Raw genomic sequence first — 18498 nt, 5'->3', positions numbered from 1 at the left:
GACAGAGGCAACGTTAGGAGGTGCTACAACCCTGCAGGTGACTCTCTCTTTGTATGTGGAATATGTTATGAAGATGCAGGTGTTTGTTTGGGTCTGCGTTGACTTACAGCATCTAGGATCTCAAATTTCTTCTTCGCCTGGAGTACATTGATCTGCAGAAAAACAGACAGACATGCATTTCTAAATGTAAATCAGAAATAAGACTGTCTGGAGTATTGATTATGGGGGTAACACTTTGCTTGAATGTATCTACATAAGAGTGACATGACACTGTCATGAACACATGACACTGTCAATAAATACAGCATATTTGACACCTACAGGCTTTTGAGATAACTCCATGTAGCCCAGGGATCTTCAATAGGGGGTCTGGGACCCCTAGGGGGTCCTCAGAGTCAATGCAGGAGGGGGGGCTCCAAATTAATCTTAATTTTTGAAAGTTTTTTTTAAGAATTAAAAGGTCTTAATATGAATCCAACATATTATTAGCAAATATAAATCCCCACTGCCTACTGGCCTATAGGTAAGGTAGTCTCTAAGGTAGCCTCCACAGATACAGTTCATCTTAACGATTCACTGTGCCACATGTATGTTTAACATTAAAACATGATTTATAAAACCATGGCAACAATTATTAGCTTAATATTCTATACACTAAAAAGGTATGTATAAAGGCTTTAGGCCATCCTACATGTTACTGTAGGCCCAGTTTAATATGAAACTACATTTTATACAATATATGTCGTAGGGGGTCCCTGCTCTGTCTCTCTCAGTTAAGGGGTCCTTGGTTTAAAAAAAACGTTGAAGACCCCTGATCTAGTGGACAATATTGTCCTTAACTGTAACACCATCTACCTTAATGTGAGTCAACTCTGACTAAGTCAAACCACCAGTGGTAGTAGTTCAGGTACATCTACTCAAGTAATGTACTTCAGTACACATTTGAGGTACTTTACTTTAGGCTTTTCTTTTGCCACTTTCTACTTCTACTCCACTACATCTCAAAGGGAAATATCGTTCTTTTTACTCCACTACAAATATTTGATAACTTTAGTTGCTTCACAAATTAAGATTTCGGCACACAAAACATACCAAAAGCGTATACAACATGATGGCTTTCAGTGATTTTAAATTATTGGTTGGACAAAACAAACAGTGTATAGGTGTCACTTTGGGCTCCGGGTTATTTCTCGGGCAGCACTTCTCACTAGTTTCAGAATGTTTACGAACCAAATAATCAGCAGATTAATCCATAACGAAAATAATCATTAGCTAATACTTAAAATGAGCTCCGCCTCAACCAACTACAACAGTGAAATCCTGCTTTTACATTAATGCATGAGTAATAATAATCCAATGAGATAGATAGATACAATAGCATTTTTCTGCATTGGGTACTTTTACTTTTAAGACTCAAGTATATTTTCCTGATTATACTTACATACATGTTTGACTTCAGTAACTTTTTCAATGCAGGACTTTAGCAGTTTGGTAATACTACTTTTTAGGGCTGGGTGTCGCCAATGTTTTCCCGAACTGATTCGATTCTGATTCACAAGGCCCCGATTCGAGTACATTTCCGATTCAATTCTATATCAATTAGGTTAGGGAAATTTCACTTACAATACCAATTTTGCTTTGCTTTTGCTTCTCAGGGAACTTATGCTGTAAATTGTGCAAGCAATAAGCATCCCTCAAATATTTTTCATAATGCAACAAGTTAATGTTTACATTAAGAATTGATCCCCCATGGTTAAAAGGCATATATTGAAAGATCGATTTCTGGATTTAATTAATCGATATCAGATCACTTAAAAAAAGATAGATTTTTATTGGAGAATCAATTACTTTAACCCAGCCCTAGTACTTTAACTCAGGTAAAGGATCTGAATATGTCTCCCACCATATGTCCCATTACGGGTGAACAGTAGTTGAGAAAAACACGCTGCCATAACAAACAGAGTCACTGTGGCATTCTCATTGCATTGTCCATCGTAACCGATGCAAACCTAAATAACCATTGTGCTACATTTAAGAGGTCACTTATATATATATATATATATATATATAGCGCATCTCCCTCCAGCTTTGACCTTTTGTGCTTTGAGACACTTTCAATTAAGACTCAAAAGGGTAATGTGTCTGAGAGCAGCGAGAGAGAGAAAGCTGCCAGCAGACAGAGTGAAGAATGGAAAAGAGGGCACGGCACATCACAGCGATCACACTGAATCAGGCTCTTTGTTCCCGGCAGGCAGTCATGGGTAGGAGGTTACAACTTGTGGGCAAAATAAACTGCACGCTGCATATTAACAGAGAGGAGAATGTGTCAAACAGGAAGAAGCGCGGACGCAGACATCGCTGCAGGGTAAGAGGGACACGACGCGGTCATTCCCCGATTGGACTGGGAATTTAAACAAATGTGAATACATTATAATGCCCTCTGAACGGATTCCAACAGCATTTTTCACAGTAATATTTGGATGACACACACACACACACACACACACACACACACAGCATTCTGCTAAAATACAACTAATTGCTTGTTGAATTTAAAACAAATGAAAGGAAATAATTTCCAACATTATTTTATTAAACAAATTGAACATTGAATTAAATATAAAAGGCACCACTATAAAAAACATGACAGTTTCTTTTTAAAGCTCAGTTTTCTACTGATATTTTCTTTCAACTTATAAAAAAAAATCTCTAAGTGTCTATCGCCTTTCACGATATGTTTATTGCGCCAGTTGATATTGCGATGACTGGTTAACCGCTCCTCAGATCTCTGCAGGGTAAATCCAGACTATCTGTCCAATCTGAGTTTTCTCTCGCACGTGTATTTTACAGCAGCTCCGTGTGGTGCTTAGCCCCGCCCATGACCATTGTGATTGGTTTAAAGAAATGCCAATAAACCAGAGCACGTTTTTCTCCCATCCCGGAATGCTGTGTGGACTAGCCAGACCCTCCTCTGCTCCGCAGCGTGTGGATGGTCTGGCAAAGCGAGACTATAGGCCGCCCTACAAGTTATTGTAGGCCGAGTTTAATATGCAACTTCATTTTATACAACATATGTAGTAGGGGGTCCCTGATGCATCTCTCTTTCAGTTAAGGGGGTCGTTGGCTTGAAAAACGTTGAAGACCACTGCTCTAGATGTTTCTGTCTCCGTTCATGTACATATGAAGGAAAATACAAGATTGTTGAATATATAAAAGGAACATACTGTATATTCTCAAACAAGGATTCAGAGTCATTTGTCTAACCTGTAGTACGTAGTCCAGAGCGAGGTGTCGGAAGCACTTGCGAGTGATGCTTAATGTGCCGGCGGCTTCTTCCACCTCGTGAGGCTTGTTCCTCGGCGCCTGAGCGTTCTTCACCTGCGCTATTTCCAAATCCTCGCGCACCCTGTCAAAGTGCTTCTTGGTCTCCTTGAACTTGCGAACATCGCTAACAGACACAGAGAAGTAGTGAGACATCAGTAACTTTGAACTGGATCACAAAACAACCCAAAGTTCAGAGCAGGAGATCTGAGAATGACAGATGTTTGGATATTTTAGAGCCACCACAAAGTCAACGTGCTGTTACAGGAAACCTACTTCAGCTGAATTGTTCATGATACCTCTGTGACAAGATATCCGGGCTGCAAAAAGGTTGTACTGTGTTTAATATTTCAAAACACCAAAAAGGTTTTCAGGGGGTAACAAGGGTACATTGGCTCTTTAAAGGTTCAGGACTTTGTGGCTTTTTCTAGCTTTGTTGAATAGTTGATACATCTTAAAGTTCTGTTAGGTTTACTCACTCTTTCACAAAGTTGTGCAACTGTTGCTTTACAGACCGCTGAGCTTGATCAAACAGGATCTGAAACAGACGAAAAGAAGAGATTAGCGTGTCTTGATTATGTTTTTGAAACACATGAAGATATAGACAGCTGGAGTTGAAAGGCATGGCCAAAGTTTTCACTTTATTGCTTGTGCAGTGCAGTCTTACGAACGCCGCCAAACATGATGTAGTTCCAGCTTCTCAATTTAAGAATTGGCTGCTTTATATTTGGCCATGGCGCTGATAACGCTACATTCGCAAATGTACGTATATCTGGCCCTGAGTCTCTTTGGGCTTTGCTCTGTTGGTCCAAAACAAAACAAGCAATTTGAAGGCCTCTTTGGCTTTAGGAAGTTATGATGGGGATTTTTCCCACAATTTTCTGACATTTTATAGAGAAACTAATTATTAAATGAATCAAGAAAAAAATAACAGACTAACCATCCAAATAAAAGCCGCTCCATTTTCAATTTACACAGAATAGATCGTAACACTACATTTATTTGACAGCAGTTGGTACTAGTTAAAGTTAACCCAGTAGTGATTTTTAGTGTTACAAATAAAGACGTTGATCCTTAACTAATGTTTGCTTATTTGATTATTACTGTTACCAATACGTGTGCAGAAAAACTGAAAAATGAAAAACATTTTCTGCATGCATTTCGCCATTTAGGGAAAACAACAGTGTACTACAGTCAAACCACCCACAATGGATTTCTAACCAACAGAGGGCGGCATCGCATAGCTTTTTTTTTTTTTCACATGATGCATGCAAATGATGCAAATGAGCCATTAATGCCTGTTGGAATGAATGGTGGAGGAATGCCACTCTCACTCAAACTACGGTCGCTGCAACACAATAACACCCTGCCTTCTTTTAGGTGTTTTACATTCAGGACACTCCTCCTCTCTTTCACCGTCTGAGGACATCCTCTGTGATCGCTGCTGCCATGCTGCTGCTGCTAAATAGGTCACTCGGGCAGAGAGGGAGGGAGGAAGTGAGAGAGGGAGGAGAGGAGGCTTTTGAGACAATGTGGCACTGCAGAGTCGGCATCCAACGCAGGGTGCAAACCCACTCAGACAAATAGTCAGAGCAGCTATCACCAGAACTAAGCAGCTATATTGGTTAAAGGGTTTGCATCCTCATCCTGCCTGAATAATTGGATATACAAGTGTGTGTGTGTGTGTGTGTGTGTGTGTGTGTGTGTGTGTGTGTGTGTGTGTGTGTGTGTGTGTGTGTGTGTGTGTGTGTGTGTGTGTGTGTGTGTGTGTGGATCAGAAGATTTGCAAGGCTCTATAAAACTAAGCTTATGGGCGTTTTAACTTGGGGATTACAGCCGCTGATGATGAGTAAGACACTTTGATATGGTTGCCACAGTAGTGTTAAGAGGGAGCCACTAACTGGAATAAAAATACATTTTGATGAGTTTGATTTGATCGGACTTCAAAATAAAAGTGTGGTTGAGGATGGAAGTGGTCATTGTATTCCTGCCACTAACTCTAAAAGAGAGTTTGTTTTGATGGTGGGTTAAAGCTTCGTTTTACTGCTCTATAAACTCACTGGGACTATAATATAAGTGTGAGAGTGGAACAACAAAGCAGCCCTCCAATCATGTGTGTTGCTTCATCACATCAGAAACCATCCACTTGATCAACGAGCAAACCAGAAGCCGTCTTAACCAACTTGCCAGTAACATACTAACAGGTGAGCCAACCTTTGTAGTCAAGTAAATAAAGTGCTTTTAATGGCTTCTTGCACAGTGTCATGTTCAAAGGCCACCCTGTTTGACTGCAAATCACCAGGGTTTGACTGTGCTTGTGTGGGAAACTGGGGAACTTTCCCGCTGTGGGACTAATAAAGGGTTATCTTATTTTAAAAAGTGCAAGTGAGGGGCGCCTTTGTAGCCTGGTTGAGCGTGCGCCCCATGTACCAAGGCTCATTCCGTACCGCAGCAGCTCGGAATTAATTCCAACCCGCGTGCCCCCCCCCCACACACACACACACACTTCCCTGTCTATGCATTCCTATTAATTAAAGGCAAAAAGCCCAAAAAATAATCTAAAAAAGTTTAAGATACAAGCCTGTGTATAAAAAAAAAACTTTGGGGGTTCGAAGTTAACTGACTCCCAAGATGCATTTCGGCAAGAAACATCCGATCACAGAGCTTTGATTTAGATTTTGTACAAGTGCAAGTGAGAAGTGGAGTCTTGTGCCATCGAGGAGTCCCACAAACATGCATTGACTCAAAACAGAATCAGCAGGGCAGCAGTGTCATAAACACCAGGGTGTAAAATTAGGTTGGGCACAGTGCAGACAGGACTGAGGTGTACGGAGGCTCAATGTAAACCACAATCTTTAAAAGTAGTCAAGTCAACAAGCACACATCCATGTTTGTGAGTGTGTGAGACAGTGGTAGCAGGAAAACTGCTGTGAGACTTCCTGGCTCTGGGGGTAGTGCAGCCTGTAGCATTCCTGAGCTGCTTTTGTGGCAAGTTGACACCCCACTTTCATTGGACAAGATGCCAGAGGTTGTCTCTGATGTCAACAAGCCCGACTGCAGGATTAACAATACAAAAAGGGATACAATATGCCGGACTAGCCACACTAACGACGACGTGAAATATCTTAGCAAATATTGAATGCATCTTAGCAAATATTGGATGTATTGCAATGAAATTAGGATAATCATGGTCCCCAGAGGATGATTCCTAATGACCATCAACAGGTCAAAATCAGTTGCAGTTCACAGAAAACGTCCAAAACGGATGTTTAATTTCAAGTCTCCTTAAGCTGAACTTTAATAGTAAGCTGTAGAGTTATGAATGAGATCCCTTTCTGTTTGGATTTGAAATCTTGTCAGCAACTGATGACTATCATCATCATCATTTTATTCTCAGGTCAACAGACACAGTGGCGTTGGAACGTGGCTGAACAAAGATAACACTGTCAAACATGTAAGTAAATAAGTTAGGAATATCTGCCACATCTTCCATGAGCTGATATCACAGCTGAGGAATGAGACAGCTACAAACGCCCTCACAATGGACTACTGTACCGACTACTAGTTTCCCTCCCATTCCACAGACATGTTGGGACACAGACCGATCTAATGCAATGAGGCAAGCAATTACCTTTAGCCAAATTGGTCATCCATGCACAAGAGTAAGCACCAACTGTCAAATCAGATAGAAAATGTCAAAGTGCGGCAAGAAAAACAGACCTGAACAACACTGCTTTGTGTTAACAGTTCCAACTGTCTTCTGCTGTTGCCACTGGGCATCTTTTGGTTATAGCGCTTACTTTACTTGCACAAGGGCTTCTGGGACTGGGTGTTGCATCCGAGATTTAAATTAGTGATGATTCTCCGGTCACAAAGAAGCCAGAATCTTTCACATCTAAGATGTACTACTTTGCCTGTTTTAATTTCAAACTATTTTGATAGTTGATTAATCGGTTTGAGTCACTTTTTATGAAAAGAAAAAAGTTCTCTGATTCCAGCAACCTCAATGTAAATATTTTCTAAAACAAACAGTTGTCATCTTCATTCATCATCTTGGGCTTTGGGAAACACTGAAACTGTCATTTTTTTACGATTAATCGAGAAAATAATCGACAGAAAATAATCATTGGTTGCAGCAATGCTGTCCACTACAACACCACCTTTAAATATAACCTCAATACCAAACACGTAAGTCAATTTACAACAACGTCAACAAAAATATGAACTTTATAAACTTTTTAAAAGGTCCAATATGTGGGAATTTCTCCCATCTAGAGTTGAGATCATATATCGCAATCAACTCTCTCGCACCACACAGTTCAAGGTGCAGTATGTCCTGTATGTCCCTTACCGGCTAACATATTTCAAGATGGCGCATGAATATGGAGCGTCTACCCCAGTTCACGCGAATGCAAATGTAAAATTTCAAGCCAATAGGAATACTTGGAATTGATGGTGGTGGTAAATATTCATGAAAAGGACAAGTTTGTGAACGGGAAACAGATTTTGATAATGAACAACTAAACACGTTACACACTGGACCTTGATCCTAAATGCAAGGGGAAAAGGCATTGTAACACTGAAACAACTTGGGACCCTATCGCATATAATGCCTTTATTATTTATTGATCTATCGTGTGGTGACTCTGTCCTTCAAAAAAATGGAAATCAAAATTCCAAAATGAAGTATTTTAAGGAAGACAATAACAGCAAAGTGTTCGGGCAGAGAAGGGAGTGTTTAGTTAAGTATCAGTTTCAACTGTGAAGACACATTTGGATATATTTTTACTTTCAAACAAAGGATGCAGTTGTAGTTTGTAAGGAATGTGAAGGATTGCAGTTGTAGACAGAAAGGCCTTCCTGCTGTGTCTTGCTTTGTTTTACAGTTACCAAATATAACACAGAGACTAGCGTTGGCATTCCACATGGGAACTCACACAACCAGTATGTGCCGCCTTCTGCATTAGCATACTTATTGTATTCAGATAAATTCAATCAGGGGAATTGTAACTGAAAATGTAATAACCTAAATTCCTCCATCCATACATGCCTTCTCTCTACCTAGTGTGAATATAATCCTACATATAATCCTTTAGCCGCTCACATGTTAGTCTCTCTTTGCATCACTGTGTCAGTCTCCCCTCATTTCTAATGGATGCTCGGGGAGTCAAACATAAGTCAATAATTTATTGAGTATTCATATGGAGTTTCGTGCGTGAATTAAACAGTGAAATCGTGGCCTGGTTCCTTTGTGAAATGTTTGGAAGACGCACAGGCTCGTAGCTAAAGTAAAAACAAAAAAAAGGGAGCTATACTTGGCTTGGCCTTCATAAAAACAGAGCTTGATTGTTCTGTTGTGTGGTGCTGAACTGGCGAGAGAGAGAGCCAAGCTATCAGGAAATGGAGGGAAGCGAGGGCCAAGACTCTTTTAAACTTTTCTTGGATCCGTGTGCTTGCTTGTCTGCGCTCACGTCCTTGTACGTGTTTATTTTATGCGTTTCAAAAGGCATCCGAGCAAAGCTGCAACAAGGGCAGTTGGCACTCAGCGGCCCCCTTTTGCACGGTGCCATTTCATATTCAGTGGCAGCTGCACGGCGGAAGCATGCGCACAGTGGGACATCCGTCACAAGTAGCAGATATAACCATCATCATTTCTTATTCATTGTAGCACTGCTGGTGCTGGAGGAGCGCTGCACAGTTGAATGCATATGGTGTCTGTCCTGATTACCCTGACAGGAACATGTAAAAGATGTCAACAGAACATGTTAATAAAAGTCTTTAATATCAGTGGATCATGAGGCTGTGTTAAAGGCAGGGTTGGTAACTATTTCTAATATACACATTTTTTTATATATTGTTTGAAATGGTCATACGTAAGTGTACTTATTGTGGCAATAAACCTCTTACTGATTCTGATTACACTCTGACAGCAATAAATAACTTCAGGGCTCTGAAAAAGCAGCGAAAAAGATCCGTCATCTGTAGCTGCTGTAATCCTGTAAAAACGCCCACCAATGACAGTCTCGCTCTCCGCCAATAAAATGTTTCCTCGCCCCGTTGCGCATACTCTACCCCTCCCGTGTACGAGCCTGAGCTCAATACGCGTCTTCGGTGCATTGCTAACAGTAGTCACAACAGTTTGTTTTAAACATTCGGTGTGATAATATTAGGCAGTGTTGTAGTCGAGTCTCCAACTGTTGAGTCTGATTCAAGTCTCGAGGTCCCCAGCGTTCGAGTCCGACTCCAAGTCTGAGTCACCAAAGAAGAATCCGATTTGAGTCACCGATACCTGAGTTTGAGTCTGAGTCGAGTCATGATTCCAGACAATAGCGCCTTGAGTCGGACTTGAGAGTACAGGACTCGAGTACTCCATCCCTGCCTATTACACATAAAAGTAGTCAGAAACTTCATCCAACTTCCGAGCCCTACTTCATGAATGCTCGAGTCTGATTTCATAAATCCTTGAGTCCAAGCCCAGGTCATCAGCGCGCAAGTCCAAGTCGAGTCAGAGGTCCAGAGAATAGCGGCCCAAGTCAGACTCGAGTTTGAGTCCAGGACTCGAGTACACCATCACTGATATTAGCTGTTTGCTTACCGGTGAGTGCATGTCTGTGTGTGGGCGGAGCCCCGAGGGCAGGGCAAGGGGTTAGACGGAGCCCCGAGGAGACGCTACTTTCAGATCTTGCTAACTTTTCAACATTACCAACCCTGCCTTTAAGGTCATATCGTTGCAAATATTATCATTTCTGTGAAATCCTTAATCTCAGGGGAATCTCTCTTATCGCTTCAGTTTCACACTTCTCATACAGTACAGGTACATACCCCCTCCTGCTTTGTTCTGCTTTTACAGCAAAGTAACAAAGAAAACCTTTGAGAGCCAATCATCATATCATATTAATGTCCAGTCAGACTCTTGGCTCCAATGGATAGGAGGGAGGGACAGGCTGAAAACCTAGCTGAGCTTTCAAAGGAAGTGGCCAGCTGGTCCCAGGCCAGACCGACACTCTCTTATGGTCTCTAAAGTGTGACACAGACAAACAGGGGATCTGTCAGTGTGACAGAAACCCTGACAGACTGATGGGAGCTCTGAAGTCTGCATCTGACTGGAGCTGAGAAGAAGCATGTGGTCCTAAAACTGCCAAAGCTCTAATATGAATACATTTACAAAAGAAACATGTTTCCAATTAAACAAAGAAATGAACAATACAAGCTTCCCAAAGCTGCTTGTAGAGGTCTTTACACAGTAAGTTTAAGGGGTCAGTAGTTCTCAAATATTCATGCCAAGAAGAACTACAGATTCATACATTTCTTCCGATTGTTTTCCATAAAATCATTCAGAAGTATTTCTTTTTTTACATTTTGTATGAAATTGCACATGTTGCATGTTTAAATAGGATGGTAATAATTGTATAGGTGAACGTACTCTGCTGCCAGTTTATTAGGTACACTTAGCTAAAACAAATGCAGTCTGATACAACAGTGCATTAAATACAGCCATTTATAATGTACAAATGTGAAATTGAGACTGTTTCAGAGAGTTGTTGATTCAACTTTAAGCTTATTTTGGAGGCTGTAGTCTGTGATCCTGTTGTATGGTGTTGTTTTTTTGATTATTTTTTTTTTTTTAGAACCAGCATTTTTTTGGCCACTTTAGTGCAGTAGAAACACACTTTAAACAGAACATTGACACATTGTCACTTTATAAAGTCAATAATGGGGAAGCTGTTAGCAAACGGTTGAATGTTTACATATCCAGCAGTTGAGAATCAACATTATCATTCATATTAATCGCATGTCTGGCCACCTTTTATCTCTGTTTTTGATCTCGGCTCAAGGTGTAATAAAAATTGCGCAATTTGCACAAAATCATTCTGGCGCCTGTATTTGTGTAAATATTATTCATTCATTCATTGGTTTTTAGAATATTTTATTTAGTTTTTACTTTACTGTGTATTTTATGATGGTCAGTTGTAAGTGTTCTCGTTGGTATTTATTAGATATTCTAGCATCTTGATTAGCATTGGAGCATTTTAACTGCTTTATTTATTGTCCCATTGTATGTTATCTCGGGTGTCTGAAACTGTGTGTCATGGATGCCCTGCACTTTTTAAGTGTGCAGTAAATTTACCTACGGGTATAAATAAAGTAACCTTTATTTATACTACAGCTTTTTGCACTTCTGGTTAGATGCTAAACTGCTTTCGTTGTCTCGGTACTCTGTGCAGTGACAATACAGTTAAATGTAATCTAATCTCGGTCTCTTTTGGCTTTGGAGCAGTAGAGCATGACAACATTTTCCTTTTCATTGCTGTGATTACAACCTTCACTGCACGTTCACAGTGTTGGTCCCCCCCCGCCACACACACACACACACAAATATATCAGATATGGCAACATGCTATCGAGAGTCACACACATGCATACTGTACACATGCCTGGCCATATGTAACACACTCAAGGTTACACAGGGTTACTACTGTCCAGCGGCTAAAGCTAATCCACGCCTGGCTGAGTGACCCGGCTCCATTAACCCCCCATCTGTAAAGCTGACCTCTCTCTCTCTCTCTCTCTCTCTCTCTCTCTCGCCGATTTGCAATGACACACGCACGCACGCACGCACACATGCAGTGGGTTAAAGCTAATGGACTTCAAAGGCCCTCAGATGGGGGGTGGGCAGTGGGTCAGGAGCCGCTGAGGCAGGAAGGGAAAACGACAGCAGTAAAGCAGAGGCGCTGTTTAATGTCGGGGAGAAGATGTAAATTAATGAAAATACTAACACAAAGATGGGGAAAAGGAACATATTACCGTAATGTTATTGTTATTCAGGGTTGTGATTCTCAGGAATTTGTATCAGGGGAGCCTTCAGAGGAGTGGAAATTGCTAAAATACTTGTAGATAACTGCTTTTGAAAACAGAAAATTCCACAAACTGGCTTTACTGTACCATTCTCTTATAAGGCAGCGTTTATACGATGTAACTAATGACAATACGAAAGATACAAGAGTTGGAATTATACTTCATAGTTGATAATTGATGAAAATAATGTACATTATTATTATATATATATACTGCTTATAAATGAGAAGTAGGGGTGGGGTATAAGTATTTATAGAAAAGAGCTTAACACATTCAGAACCAATATAAATTTATTAACAACTTATTGTTTTGAACAATTATTGTTGAGAAAAATTACAACTTCCAATAGGATGGTTAAAACCCTTAATTTATGACATATTAACACTTATAGCTGCAGAAGGGATTTCTTATAAGAAAGTAAGAGAGCATTTATTAATGGATTACCAACACTTATACCTGTAATATTAACTAAAAAAAGAAATGATAAACACCTGCCAATGGGAGTTGTCTCAACCTGGCAACCCTGCATTTGTTTGCATATGCCTTTATACATTTTAATTGATACAGAAGTATTTATTAACCATCAACAAAGCAGTTAGTTACACATTATGAGCCCTTTACAAAAGGGTACCTTATTAGTAAGTACTTTACTAAACCATATGAGGCATTTTTCTAAGATAGAGCCTTAGAAAGACAGGCTCAGTGTCTTTCTTTTGCCATTTTTGCCATCTGTGGGACTGTCTGAGATGTGATACAGCTCTGCCTGACAGTACTGACAGTTACACAGCAACAGATTGATTTAATGACATGTGAAAAAAGTCATCCACGTGGAATCGGTTCAAACACAGCTCAGACTGACCTTCGAATTGTTCCAAAGAGAATACAAGACCCTTGTGAGGCCTTCAATGCCAGTTCATGTTGGGTGATATCATTGTGCCGCTGTATGTGGAGCATATAGGCCTATGGGGACAGTGTGGAGAGCAGGCTGACTTACCATGTGGTAGTTGATGATTTCCTGGAGGCTTTCACCGCACTTCTCCAGGCACTCCTGCAAAGAAAAAAATAACATCATTCTTTAACTAGATAATACACTCGGAATTGCTGCTGTGTTTGCATCTGAGAGTAAAAGAAGCAAATTAAAAACTCAAACCATGTATTTTTTTTTATTCTAAATGAAAAATCAAAAGATCCGCAATGCTAAAATTAAGCTGGTTAAGTCCACTTGAGGTAAACTGGAGGATTTCTTCTCTTGAACCTTGTACAGGAAAAGAAACTATAATTGCAGGGCTGCTTCAGTTTCTTTCTTTTTTTACAATGGAAACTACAAATACGAACAAGACTTTAATAAGAAACTCTCAATTAGTCTTACGGTTGAAGCCAAGAAGGCTTTTAATAGTACTTAATGTCAGCAGCAATGGAAATAGTCCAAGACGCTGGTGCTGCATGCTGAGCCAGAAGCAAGTTTCTCTCTCACACTCACACACACACACACACACACAATCCCAGGAGTCACTTATTTCAACAGTCCTATCCACTAAAGGACAGATAACATATGACAAATAAAGGCACAATAAAGGCTATAATGGTTCAAACACGGCTGCCAGATGACATGACTTGGACTCCTCAGAAGCTCACCGAGATCGTCTCATCCTTCTTGCACTGCTGTGACAAATCCCGGACACCGTTGACGAAGAGCTTGTTGGCGCTAACGTATGCCTTCCCTGCTTCAATCATCCCACTGCATAGCTTCACCAGCTGGGGAGCAGAAAGACACATTTGGAGGGGGATAAATGAAGGTATCACTTTCACCACACAGACATAATAACGCTAGCAGGGCCCTAGTTATCATTAACACTGAGAACATGTTCGCGGAATTTTAATAACTTGAGGAGTTTACATTCTACAATTACAAACGACACGTGTGTTTTGTGTATAATCCTGGCGACAGCCCTGAATGTCAGTTGAGATCATAACGTTTCTTCATATGTAACAAGGCTGGGTGAAACAGAAGTCTTCATATGCTCCTCCACAATACTTAAGCTTTTGTTTCCAGATCAAAACCTTCACACTTTCTCACATTGGTTTTAGCACACACAGATCAGGATGAATGTCATATAGTTGCATGTTTTCTGTCTAGTTATCACCTGTTGTAAGTGGTAACATAAGGCAGTGGGTGCATTCTCAGGTGGGGTCCATATGTTAGCCCCCTGACATCAGCAGAACACATGACACATATTGTGAACACTCTTATAGGTTTGTTTTATCTGTGACTGTCAGCAAAATTTGTGATATCTGCCATAAAGACAGCTTCTACGTTCAAGAAAAGAAAATTATTTTTTTGTTGTGTTCAAACTTCTAACGCCAGGCTCTCTTTTTTTTTCAGCACAATATATCCTCTCACTTCCTCCCAGCTGCTAACCAGACATGAGCTATTCTTTCAATTAGTTGAAAGAGCGCTTATTAACTTAAGGACTGCACGCCCCCAGTTTGGAGAAGCGTGCAGGAGGACTGGCATCGAAGCTATGTCCACAGCAATGCACCTCTGTAGACGGGGGCAGCAGCAAAATGTATTTTAGCCACCCTAAAAAAAGTCAAAATCAGTTTAAGTTTATAGCTCTATTTAGGATGTGTTCACTGCTTTACCTTGCCATCAGACAGCCTTTTCTAACAGGGAACTGAAGCTGTTACATCCATCTACGCTCTCTTCAAAGCCACCAGACTCCTTTGACAAAAACAGTAATTTTACCTCGCGGAACACAGGAGTTGCTGATCTACCACTGCCTCGATCGGTCAGTTAGTTTGTGTTATTGTGTGCCTTTGGTGTTTTAAAGCAACACTAGAGAACTTTTCCCGCTTCGGTGCCCCTACAGGTTGGAAGCGGAATTGTCCATTACATTACATTATGCAAGTTTGCCAGATCGGGTAGCGGATCTGTAGTTTGAATGAACTGGACAGTGTAATGTAACGGACAATTCCACTTCCAACCTGTAGGGGGACCGAAGCAGGAAAAGTTCTCTAGTGTTGTTTTTTTAAAGGGTTAGTTTGGATTCACCAAAGTAAGTTGTTATATTTTTGTCATGGATATAATTGGCCAAATACACTTTGGATAATTATTCAAATGAACAGTGACGATGACCAGAGGCGGAAAGACTACAAAGATATTCTACTTGAGTAAAAGTACTATTACTTTGATTAACTTTTACTTAAATGCAAGTAAGATTACCGGTATAAAAATCTACACAAGTAAGAGTAAAAAGTAGCTTATTTAAAATTTACTCAGAATAAAAGTTACTTAGTTACTTTTTAATAGCGAAGGAGAGATGTACTTTTTATATTTATACTTAAGATCTCATTTATACGTATTATACGTTAATGAAATCGCAGTATTTTGTGATTTGAAAAGGGCACAAAGCCATAGGGCGCTTTCAAGTTAAATTTGTTGGCAGATACAAAAGACAACTACCTTTTTTATTTACTTTCTTTTAGCTCCATAACGGATGAGATTTAAAATGTAGCAAAGTACAATACTTCAAACAAAACATACTTAAAAGTAAATGTACAGATTTTAAAAACTACTTTAAAAAGTAAAAGTAGACAAAAAAACTACTCAATTACAGTAACGTGAGTAATTGTAATTCGTTACTTTCCACCTCTGACGATGACCCCTCCTGACTGGAATATGAACTATAGTGGAGTTTTCCAACACTAATGTCAGTAAAAGAAGAACAGATTAATCTTGGCTCTCAGACACTTAGTGTAATTCAACGTCAAAAGGAGCAGATGGACCGGTGACACGAGCATCACTGGCAAAACGCCTGGCTGCCTGATTACAACTGGATGCTTTGGAAGCCAGTGTGAGTGCCACGTCACGTTTCAGTTAACCTCAGCTGATCTGTTCAACAGGACTGAGCGACACTGCGCTGTCCCATCATGCCGTCAGTGGAGGCTAGCAATGTTAGCGCTGTGGGATTAGCACTGCCGAGTATCATGATGCTGGGAGCGAGCAGCTGATTGTAATGGGCAAGCTGCGTCTGTTGCAACGAGATACACTGTGACTGAATGTGGAGAACAACATACCGCCATTCCTCCTCTTTTTCTGTCATTTTTCATCCAGTATATTACTACTGTATAGTTGTGGGATCTGTGTGTGAAATACTAAATAAATAAACCAAGGGGGTCCCATACCATTATTGTGTCAAAGTCTGTTTTCCAGAACCGGAAAATAACCCTTAATTATCTCCAAAATCATTTCAAGACCAGTTTATTAAATACCTGCAAACTAACCCTTACAAATATCTCCAGAGCTGGCTGCTGGCATGGGCAATTTAGGGAATTAGCTCAGAGCATGAGGGAACTGTAAGCATGCAAAATGACTGTGGGAAATGAATAAATGATCAAAAATAAACAACGCAATAATTGATCGTTTTTACTTATTGAGGCAGAAACTGCTCAAACTCTTGCGTATTTCAGACCCAACTTGTACAACATGGATTCCTTCATTAATTACTAAATCTAAAACTTGTGAGACAGCACTGAGATGGTAATTAAAATTGATTTGTCCACTGGGGGATTCCACTGGACTTAAATAAGGGTTTTCAAATATGAGAGGAGCAGAGCTGCAGGATTGAAATGTATTAATTAGCAAATTTATAAGATAAAGAACACGGCTTGTACAACAGTCACATTTACACCTGAATCATTGAACAGGTCGTCATGTACAGTATGTAATAATTATGGGTTAGCATGATGCTACATTTTCTAATAAGTTATATCTGTAATTTTTCCCACATTAAAAGGCCATAATGTGTGTTGCATTTTTATATAAAAAAGTCATCACTGTTCTGCTCTTTAAATTTCTGGCCACACCTCAAACAGTGATGTCACAGCAGGTGTTTTGCCTTCAGGTGCGCTTTATAAACCAGGCTGGCGCAGAGTTGTAGAAACCCAGATGCCACTTGGCCTGATCTCTACTGACGGCTTGTAGAGCAGGATATCAAGCATGTAGCAACAGCGTGAGCTAGCATGGCTGAATATAAATGGCAGAGTTGTTGTACGGACTTAAAATGTTGGCCCTGAACGACACGTTATAATATGCTACCCTGTCTGATATGTATCTAATTTATTTATTTATATAGCACCTTTCAAAAAGGAAGTTACAAAGTGCTTCACAGGAAGAAGAAAATAGCAAACCTACAAAATAAAAGACAAAGACAAAAGACAGAAACACAAATGGGTTTTGAGATGCTCTTAAAAAATTTGCTCTGATTTGACTTTTCTGAGACAGTTTGAGTATAAGCGGACAGAAATTCAGTGTCATATCTGCTGCCAGCCCTTCACTTTGGTGGTTTACACTGTGTTTACTGGGGAGATGATACAAACATCAGCTTTGGTATCAGTGACTGGGGTGCAGCGAGAACAGCAACATGCTTGAAAGTTTTCACCCATAGAGTACAGAGGATTTAAATAGCTTTACAGGACCAGATGACAGATAAAGTGCATTGGCAGTGACAATATCAAATGTCTTACCTTATCTAGTTTCGCCTCGATCTCCACCACCTCTGTCTCCACCTCATCAATATTTGCCCTGAAAAGCAGAAACGAGAGAAGCTGTTTAAAGCATGTGTGGTAATGTGTTACTGGATAACTGAAAGAAATTCCATTAAAAGTCATTTATCTCGTTTGGAAAACAGCCGTTCAAAAAAATCTGCGTGTGATTTCCCACGTTCTCAGAAAGCATAAAGACACTCCATAAATCTGTGATTGACAGATGGAGTTTTTTTTCAGGGAGCCAAAGCCAGGAATTGTTCGAGCAGCAACAGGCGAGAGTTTGGGTGTGGTTTAAGGGAGCGAGACGCCGTCCTGGGAGCAGTTCCGCTCTGTCAAAACAATGTGACAGACGAGGTCTCGACACGGTGAGGGGGGAACACGGCTGTCTGGCACATCCCGACCCCCAATCCACCTACTTTTACTGTCAACACCACCACAACCAATACCACACCCAACCGCACCACAGAGAGAGGTGTGATTTACAGCCAGAGGCTCACAGCTGCATGACGTAGCCCCTAAATGCACCACTCCCCGGCTTCTCCACATACTGATGTCAATAAGGAGAAGGGCTGGGACGATATGCTTGAGTCCCGATTTGATTCTTTCACGATACATGGGTGCCGATTCGATTTGTATTGTGATTTTCATTTATTGCGATTATAGAAGTATTGCGATTCGATAGTATTGAGTATTGCTATTTTCTTTTCCTTCTTTAACAAAAATTTGAAAAATTAGAAAACTGATATGATGTAGTCGGCGGTACCGTATAAACAG

General features: G+C 40.3%; 1 protein-coding gene across 4 annotated transcripts in view; it reads right to left on the bottom strand.

Moving 5' to 3' along the window:
- Positions 1–18498, bottom strand: part of acap3a (ArfGAP with coiled-coil, ankyrin repeat and PH domains 3a) — a 94553-nt gene that overhangs the window by 36613 nt on the left and 39442 nt on the right. For all 4 annotated transcript variants that reach the window (XM_031290646.2, XM_031290648.2, XM_031290647.2 and 1 more), the window contains exons 2-7: positions 17704–17761; positions 13813–13932; positions 13172–13225; positions 3801–3859; positions 3265–3448; positions 108–152 (exon numbers count right to left, since the gene is read on the bottom strand). In XM_031290646.2, coding sequence (XP_031146506.1) covers positions 108–152; positions 3265–3448; positions 3801–3859; positions 13172–13225; positions 13813–13932; positions 17704–17761 — 520 coding nt within the window. The remainder of the gene's footprint in view (positions 1–107; positions 153–3264; positions 3449–3800; positions 3860–13171; positions 13226–13812; positions 13933–17703; positions 17762–18498) is intronic.

This window comes from Sander lucioperca, chromosome 12, assembly GCF_008315115.2.
Source record: "Sander lucioperca isolate FBNREF2018 chromosome 12, SLUC_FBN_1.2, whole genome shotgun sequence".
NCBI classification, from domain to species: domain Eukaryota; kingdom Metazoa; phylum Chordata; class Actinopteri; order Perciformes; family Percidae; genus Sander; species Sander lucioperca.
The sequence above is the reverse complement of the archived record's forward strand: the minus strand, read 5'-3'. Positions and strand labels throughout refer to the sequence as shown.